General features: G+C 35.2%; 1 protein-coding gene across 1 annotated transcript in view; it reads right to left on the bottom strand.

The window, feature by feature from the left end:
- Window positions 1-2,270: 2,270 nt before the first annotated feature.
- Window positions 2,271-10,000, bottom strand: part of LOC113813358 (ionotropic receptor 25a) — a 39,078-nt gene continuing 31,348 nt past the window's right edge. The window contains exons 17-20 of the mRNA XM_070128597.1: window positions 9,377-9,524; window positions 8,811-8,980; window positions 8,097-8,218; window positions 2,271-4,146 (exon numbers count right to left, since the gene is read on the bottom strand). Coding sequence (XP_069984698.1) covers window positions 3,974-4,146; window positions 8,097-8,218; window positions 8,811-8,980; window positions 9,377-9,524 — 613 coding nt within the window. The 3' untranslated portion in view covers window positions 2,271-3,973. The remainder of the gene's footprint in view (window positions 4,147-8,096; window positions 8,219-8,810; window positions 8,981-9,376; window positions 9,525-10,000) is intronic.

Genomic DNA, 10,000 nt, shown 5'->3' on the forward strand with positions numbered 1-10,000 from the left:
TGTGCTAGTGTTCCTGTGCGTAAAACTGATTCTAATCCACCAAACTATCCTGTTACTGCGAAATGAAAAACAGAAATTCTTGTGAGCAACGTGCTCGTAGTTGTGCACGAGCTACAGCGTAACAAAGTTCTGCACTTGTCAATTCGCTCCGAGGCGGTGTAATTTCACAGTGAAAGAAACACAAGACGTATAATTCAAGTTTACGAAACGGTGCTTGGGAGTTCGAGATTTCACACGGGAGAATTACGTTTTACCATAAGGAGACATTCAGTTAACTTTAAGTCATAACGTATTGTATATTAACGTGATTAAGTTATAACGTATTGTATATCAACGTGATTAAGTTATAACGTATTGTATATCAACGTGATTAAGTTATACCGTATTGTATATCAACGTGATTAAGTTATAACGTATTGTATATTAACGTGATTTTGTTTTAATGAAGTGTTGATATACAGAACTGTATTTACACCTTCAAACTGGGCAATACGAATAAAGGTATAAGGGTTATTATGAGGAAGATAATATGCGCATTTCTTTATTCTTTTTTCGAGCTTGTGAGGAAGAAACGTGGTTAATAAAGGAAAAGCTGCATTCTTGATTTCAGAATTCGCATTGAAAAGAGACTATATGGGGATGAAATGTAGGGAAATATACGCGACGTTATTTCACATCCAGCCCCCTGCTTTAGCGAGATCTCATCCGCGAATTCGAAACGTGTGAACAGTTTGAGTTCGAATCTCAAACTAAACAAGCTTCAGTTAGCTGGTTTTAGGTTATATAGACCGAAGCTTCAGTAGGAATTTGATAAGTATGGCGAGCGTGCAATTGCTGTTCTATTTGTGGACAGTTAACAATGAGAGTAACAGACGGTCATGTTCTAAAATCCAACCGTCAAAAAAAATAGGTTTCTGTGCAAACCGTTTTAGAAAAGCGGTGTTTACAATTGAGTACTGGATTGTATGTTTTGGAAAATAATATTCACTGTACTGACATTAGACGGAAAAAAACGTTTATATTTCTTGTGTACACCGTACTTCTCGCCTGCTGTTCTGATGCAAGATGATGATCAATGGATAACACAAGGAATAGTATCTTGTACAGTAAGCTGAGGATAGTAAAAAATAGAATGATATAATAGAGATATACAGACAGAGAAGGGACAAGGATAGACACATAGACAGACAGGCAGACAGGCAAAGTGAGAGGGAGAGAATTAATGCTTAGAGCAGGGGTCCATAAACTGGGGTCCACAGATTGGTTTCAGGGGGTCCGTTAGGATCAGATAAAAATCAGCATTATATTCTCTATACTTTTCACATAAAAAGGAGTGTCCTTTTTTAGACATTTCCCTTAAAGTTTACTAATGCTTCATGCATCTCATGTCTAAGAAATATTTAAATCTAAAAAAATAAGAATACATTAAATACATTGTTTATGAGAATATTTCAGGAGAAATGGTTCCATAGCTTTCAAATGACTCTTAAAGGGGTCTGTGACTAATGTTTAAAACCACTGAATTAGAGATGAAAGACGGCATAACTTTACATTAATTCCTATCCATGCTAAACTATGATATTATATCATGAATTCTTTTCTATGGATTTCTGAAACAAAGTGAATACTCTGATACAGCATTTTATTATTTCAAATATTCATCTGAAGGTTTTCCTGTAGAGGATAATAATACCAGTGAATGGTAGTACACCTATATATTTTGTGTGTGATAATATATGATGTGTTTATAAATATGTACACCATATCCTACTTACTAGTTTTGCAAAATCCCCAACAGTACATGGGGAAATGCGAAAATGATACACTCATGTATCTTATTCGTATTTTACAAAAAAAAGGACACTGTGAGTTTCTCATGATTTTGATTGAATATCTATTGCGTTTACAGTTGTTAACTTGAATATGCGTACTCAAGTGCAATATATATATATATATATATATATATATATATATATATATATATGTGTGTGTGTGTGTGTGTGTGTGTGTGTGTGTGTGTGTGTGTGTGTGTGTGTGTGTGTGTGTATGTGTGTGTGTGTGCGTGTGTGTGTAAATGTATATGTATATATACATATATATATATATATATATATATATATATATATGTGTGTGTGTGTGTGTGTGTGTGTGTGTGTGTGTGTGTAAATGTATATGTATATATATACATGTATATATATGTATGTGTATATATATAAATTCTGTATATATGTATGTATACTTTTCTTTATTTCTTTTACTTATTGATTTATGTGTGTGTGTGTGTGTGTGTGTGTGTGTGTGTGTGTGTGTGTGTGTGTGTGTGTGTGTGTGTGTGTGTGTGTGTGTGTGTGTGTGTGTGTGTGTGTGTGTGTGTGTGTGTGAGACATTGTTAACTGTCAGTTCACATTTCAACATTATCAATAAGAATTGTATGCAACATAAATCACCCAAAGACGCTCATAGAATAAAAGTTTATATCTAATTTATTCATTATGAAACCTATGTCTGTGTAACACTCAGTCATCTGCACCGTCATGAACACTAGGTTTTATTAACACGGCTGGTAAATTATATATGCGCCTACCATACGGAGCAGCAGCAATTTTTTAAAAATATAAACCTGACAAAGAATTCTATGAATATATTTCTTTGTACTTTCGACATTTCGTTCCAAGAATATCAAGAAAAACAAGACCAAAGAAAACGGGAAATCCTCGGGTGACTAAAATATTTGTTTATGTAGGACAAGAGGGCGCTACTACACCTTGTACCGAGTGTAAAACAGACATATTAAGGCTAATATTAAGCTCTTACTTCCAATGTGTGACCTATTTGCATTAGTCAAACACAGGACGAGAGAGTGCATCACAGATACTTGATAATTTTCCACATGAGAGATCACTTTCTAATGTATACTTTGTGCTTCTCTTGTGCTGGATTTGTGAATTCTAGCACATGTACTGTACATTGTTTGTGCCTTTATTAGATTAGGACATTGCTATATATGATTCTACACTCATAATAAACTGCATTATTCTGTCTTTGCTGCTGCTGTTATTTAAAAGGAATTCGTTAACATAGAATAAAATTTTCTGTAAAAGAGATTCTTATAAGTTTTAATCTTATTTAAGTTCATCATAAAAGATTCGTGAATTATTATATTGATTGATTATATGAGATACACTTTCTCTAATATTATTATTTTCATCTATTTATCTATTTTCATTTTCTGTTCACTACCTCTATTTTGTACATTATGTTTATCATCAAGTGCAACATACCGATTTGTTTAAAATGTGATATTGGTTTTCATAAAGACTAGTGGTATACAAACGGTTTAACACGGGATTTTTGCATTTAATAACACAAGTAAACTGAATGTTTTGGGGGCACAAAGAAATAGCAATAATGATAATAAAAGGGGTGATAACAATGATAATCATGGTGACCCTGATGGTAAAAATGAGGATAGCATCAATGGTCATTATAGAATAATAACAACAACCGTATTAACGATAATTAATCACAGTATTAGTGTTAGTAATAATAATAGGTTCGAAATAGGTTGTATAGCTGATTATAAACTGGAAAGAAAATTACTTTGAAAAGAATGATAACCGAGATAGTAATGTTTATGATTCTTAAGGTATATATACCAATGGTACTGATTATAATAGTGCTAATAATGAACCTGGAATGGTAACAAAATGATTAACAGCAATCATAATAATACATTCTATTTGAACCATAATCACACGAATATAAGGACTGTCAACACTAATCATATAACAAGAACATCAGTAACAAAAATCATAATAACCATCATCACAAAACAAAAAGCAGACACTTCTAATAAAAAAACAACATAAATGCACACTTTTAGAAATAAAAATACAACTCCTAAATCTTTAATATTGCACAAAAACAAGAAGAGAAAAACGGTGAAAATAACAGGTCTCCTGCCCGCGCCTCTTCAGTACACAGGCGTTACATTAATTCGCGAGACGTGGTCCTTGTCCAACTTGAGCGCCATCTTGGCTGTGATGTCCGTGACCTTAGATGGGGTTCGCTTGTAGTACATGACCTCGGCTGCCAGGGCGATCATGGCCAGGGCTAGGCCTATTAGTGTGGCGATGAAGACCCCACCTGGAATAAGGTAGATTATATTAGGTTTATGATTTTTTATTTTCTTTTTTTTCTTTTCTTTATTTCTATGATTTATACTTTTGGGGGGATTATGCTTGGTAATGTGTTTTGTTGTTAGAACCTTTTTGTTTCTGAAGATTGGTTTGGGAAAAAAAATAAAAAGTTTGGTTAGGTAATAAATTTTACTGTAGTGTTTATTTGCCTTGTCTATTTCTCTATTCATTATCATTATCATTATTTTTATTAACATTATTATTATTATTCACATTACTTTTATCCTTATTATTTATCTTTCATTATTATCATTATTAAAATTATTATCATTATCGTTATAATTATCATTATTATAAAATCAGATTAATCTTTTAATATTTAGTTTTTTACTATTTATATGGTGGAATTCGTAATGCATCATTTTCTTCTTTTTGTTATCTTTCAATTATTAAGAAAAAACTATTTAAATGAACTTTGTTAAGCTTTGTTAAACTGGGTTACTAACAGGTCCATCACCGTGACCTCTGCGTCAGATTATGTTATAATATGCTATAAGACTTCGAGAATGAAATAAGTCAATTAACCACGCTGGTGCAGGTGTTCCAGATCTCACGTACTAAAAATGTGATACATACGTGCCGTCCTTACAGGCTGTGGTATAAAGACGAAAGCTTATTATTCTATTCTAGTTCGTTAACTAAGTAATTGGTTCAAAAGAGGCGAATGCATCGAATAGACAAGTTAGAAATTGTGACTACAAGATGCATATTTATCGAATAAAGTTAGAAATTGTGACTACAAGATGCATATTTATCGAATAAAGTTAGAAATTATGACTACAAGTTGTATAATGCATACGATATATAAAAATGCTATTTGAGATGTTACAGGATTCAAAACTACTATTTTGGGAAGCACTCATTTAGAATTTAAGACCATTATCTATTGAGTACTGAGGTTTGGCTAAAATTACTCGTTTCTTGTCTAAAGATATTTGGTGAGGAATATGGGTTTACGTGCGGGTTAATCTGAGGTTCATGTTCATCTGAATGTTTGTCGTGTTCAAGGCATTCAAACACCAGGCAGATCAATACCATGTTCAATCTTGTTTTACTCAATACTCTGCATGCAGTTTTGTGTACATAAAACCATCCCATAGGTTGTTTCAGTGGTTCCGTTCTTTTTTTTAATGTAGGGAACGTGTAGATCAATGATTCTCAAATTCATCCCAATTAGGTATTTTTTACGAACGATTGTTAGCATGCTTAGCACTAATGCGCAATTATGGAAGCTTTTTTTATATAAAATTAAAAATATCCTATCCAATCATTTATAAAAAAAAAAAAAAAGATTATCAGAAGCAGTTCCTTACATTGGTCTCCGTTGTTTCATCAACAAAGAAAAATGATTCCAATTAACATATCAAAGAAAAGTATTTACGGCCTACCGAAATTCGGCCGATCTGAAACAAAACCGTTAAATTAACAGCTCTGGGCCCGTGTTTAAATGATAGAGGGTAAATAAAAAAAAAAGTCACATCACATACTCCATCTTCCCAAACTCATAGCTGGTCATATTATTCTTGCTGTACTTTTTCCCCCAGGAGTATATTTACCCCAGGTTGAGAATCATTGATCAAGAAGCTATTGTATATAATCTACTTTTAAATTGGATAATATTCCAATGTTGTCTTCGACTGAGGCTAGTCACTTTCATGCTCTCCTTTAAACATTCCCGAACTACCGTGCCTCCAAATACTCATTCAAGATTCTGAAGACAAACCACTCTAAGACGACTGTGTATATATAAAATGCATGTTTATTCATACACATACACACACACATATATATATATATATATATATATATATATATATATATATATATATATATATATATATACATACATACGTATATGTGTGTGTGTGTGTGTGTGTGTGTGTGTGTGTGTGTGTGTGTGTGTGTGTGTGTGTGTGTGTGTGTGTGTGTGTGTGTGTGTGCGTGTGTACGTATGTTTATATCATATGTACGTGTGCGTGAAACACCGCAAACGAGAGCATTGTTTCACGGCTATGGAAAAAAATAAACATGCAAAATCCGCCACCGAGGTCATGCAGTGGCGACAAGGGGCATCTCGGGGTCAAGAGCGTGCACACGTGTTGTCTCCGTGACTGAGGCCACCTTTGTAATGCCGTTCGAAATCTTGTTTCGCTCGTGGAGAATTTCCACTGCCAGGGCCACCATCGCCAGGAATAGGCCTATCAACGTTGCAATGAAAACGCCACCTGCACGCCAGCGAGGACACAACACCATCAGTATTTTTGGGTTTCGTTTATTATGGGCAGAAAATGTAGAGTTTAAATGAGATGAACATGCTGGAATGGCTTTTACTTAGTTTCCAATTTCTCGCTGGAGAGTTAGTTTTTTTCTCTCTTTTTTCAAATATATACTGATGATCATGGAGTGTTTGGAGAACATTTTCGGACAATAAATGCGGATGAGAAAAATTCCTGGAAGGCAGAATATGCATGTGTGCAGAGAACAATTATATACGCACATACACATATATATATGTGCGTGTGTATGTGTGTACTTAGAACAAAGCATCTTCTAATGACTCGTTGCTTGTACTGTAAAGTCTTATTAGAAAACTGCGTATTATAGAAAATTGTTACGCGGAATTGAAAACAACCATTCTCTTATTCCTCCATTCGCCAATCTTTCGATCTTCACATTTCGTAGGGGATTCCTACCCTTTATGGTAAGCTATAGCGAGGTTGTGTGACCGTGTTATGGCAAAGGTAAATCAATATCCACTACGTATATCATGACAAGGTTGGGATGCTGATACTGGTTCCCTATTTAGTGATAAACAGAGAGGACCGGAAGCTCTGTGTTGCCACATCATGTATTATGAAGGTTTGACAGTCTTTCGCTGGAGGAGGTCACTGCTAGTACTACCGATATCATTCTATTAATCACTCGTGAACGAGATGGTATCGGAGAAAAGTGTCTTACACGTAAGCTCAGATTTTTTTATTTAAAAGTTGTCCATATTCTCGTAGATAAACATTCTTTCATAACTGGAGACGGGAACGTGGAGTCGAGAATGGCACAGTGCACTGAAAGGGGTGCAGACCGTGATAAAAAAAATCGCCGAGATGAACTTTTAAAATCAAGATTCTTGTTGCTACCAATTTAGTTAAGTGCTCCAATGAAAAGTAATGTAATAATATATGAAAGCTGTCTTGTGGTGTTGCACAGTAATGAAGACACTGGAAAGGATACATAAGCAAAGGATGAAATATAAGACGGAGGTACTGTAGGATGAGCAGACCATTGCTGTCAATGATGAATCTGTGATCAAAACAAGCAATAAAAAAGAACAGCTGATAACCAGGTAGAAAAAATGAGGGGCCGGTAGTGAGCTGAAAAAAAATACAAAAACCACAAAGGTACCTGAAGCACGTCTAGATATCAAACACAGCCATAAACACCAAAAGACGACAGATAAAACATAGAAATAGAACATTTCCACTGATATAGGGTATCTTTCGATGGGTCCACGCGTTGAGAGTAAGTTTTGTGACACTACTACTCTAAGTTATTGGTTAAATAGTGAAAGAAACTCTAAAAGAGAATGTTAAAATGTTTCTTCTAGCCATTCAAAAGATCTCAACGCATTGAACTTGAATCTTAAGAAAAAAAAATATATATTTTACATTAATCGACGCCACTCAACACAAAGACAAAGACAGGCGAAGCGAGAGAAAGCGAAAGCGAAGTCAAATACGGAACGAGCCGAGATACTGGAAACACTGAAATAAGATGCAAAGAAAAAAAAAGAAAAGCAATATGAAAAAACAGTTTAAAAAACGGGAGAAAGACACACCTAACAATAAGATAACAGTAACAAAGCCCAAAGATAAACCCAAGGCATCAGACCGAAAACCTTACCAAGGGACTGTAAGGTGATGCCCTCAGAGTCGTTATCATTGGGACAAATGCCGCGCGCTGAAGAGTTCCAGAACTGAGCGGAGAGAGCCTCGAAGTACCGGTCTTTCTGCAGTTCCAAAATCCTGCGAAGATGGAACAGAGGTGTGTCTGTTTGTTTTTGTGTTCTTTCCATTTTTTAATCTTGTTATGTCTTATTCTTTCATTTAATTATTTATTTTTATTTTTATTATTATTATTTCCATGGGGCTACCGCTGGTTTGTTCTACTTTGTGCTTCTTCTATTTCATACTATCATTATATTTTGATTATTATTCCCCCTTTACTTTATTGTTATTGTTATCATCACCATATTTTTTCATAACATACTGATATCTTTACCAAGAATAAAGATTTGAAATGTGATGATTTACAGATAAATTAGGGAAGGAATTAAATTCAGAGGAGGAGAGAAGAGAAGACAGCCCGGAAGACAGAGCCTTTGAGAGGGTGGGAAGAAAGGAGGGAAAGAAAGAGAGATAAAGTGAGAAAAAGAGAAACAGAGAGAAAGAAACAGGAAAAGGGAAGAAACAAAGAACAAGGAAAAAATAAGAAACAGAGAGAGAGAGAGAGAGAGAAGAAAAAAAGAGAAAGAAAACAGGAGAAACAGAGCCAGAGAAAGAAAGAGAAAAACGAAAAATAGAAAGAGAGAGAGACCGAGAAACCCCCATCACTCACGCCCTGCTGATCTCGTCCTGCAGATGACTTCCCTGCTGCACGGCGATGGCGTACGGCTGCTCGGCGAAGGGCTCTCCAACCTCCGTCAGGTCGCAACTGTGGTACACTTCGTAGCGGATCTCGGAGGCGTCGTGGATAAAGGCGAATTCTCCGTTCTCGTTGTCCAGGACCTAAGGGCGAAGGGAAGGGGGGGAGGGGGAGAGGAATCGGTTTAGTTCTGTTGTTATCCAATTGTTCATCTTTATCGTTGGTGTTATAGTCATCCTCATCGTCAACTTCATCAGTTATTATCATTATCGTAATCGCCATTGTCATCATTAGCCACGTCACTATCATTCTCATCTCATTCGTTTACTAACATGTAAAATTAAGTAACGTGTCAAAACAATGCATTTATCAACTAGTTCAAAATACCTACCAACTTCCCTCATTATCCGCACTCTCCCAACACTATCCGCACACCCAACCTACTATTAGCACATCAGCCTACTATCCGCACAACGAACCACCAATTCGCACAACGAACCCCCAATCCTTCAAACTGAACCCGCCATCCACACACATACCTTCTTTATACCTTCCTCGGCTCGAGACACAGGACCTGTCTCCTCGATAACCTGAAGGATATGCGTATACTGCTCCTTGATAGGATAGTCCCACACTCGGTACTTGCTCTGGTCGCTTGTGCTGTTAAGGGTGAGTTCCTTCCACACCCTAAAGTGAGGTTAAACAGTATAATTAGTTTCCTTTCAAAATTCTGTGCATTTATTTATTTTTAATCATTATTTTTCATGGTTATTATTTTATATCATGCTTGGTTTTTTGTTTTTCTTTTGTGTTTTAAATAGATTTACTTTATTGAATGTTATTGTTAACTTACGATATAATCAATATAGATCGTTGTTTTCTTATTGGAGTTTCTGGTAACACGTAATGAAAATTTCATAACAGATTCAAAGAAACGAAAATATTAACACTAAAAAGCAGAGACAATTCGCGGTGGATAAATATTAACATGGAGATAATGAGTTTAAAACTATAAAGTGCATTTACTTCACATGCTTTTTAAGTATAAATACAGTAAAATTCACATTGAGAAGTGCTGGATAAAAGCACAGAAAGGAATAGACAAAAAGAGATAAAGACTGTCAAGTTAATTTAATGACTTTGTGCTTACAGAAGAAGGAAGA

The sequence above is a fragment of the Penaeus vannamei genome, chromosome 13 (assembly GCF_042767895.1).
Source record: "Penaeus vannamei isolate JL-2024 chromosome 13, ASM4276789v1, whole genome shotgun sequence".
Lineage (NCBI taxonomy): Eukaryota > Metazoa > Arthropoda > Malacostraca > Decapoda > Penaeidae > Penaeus > Penaeus vannamei.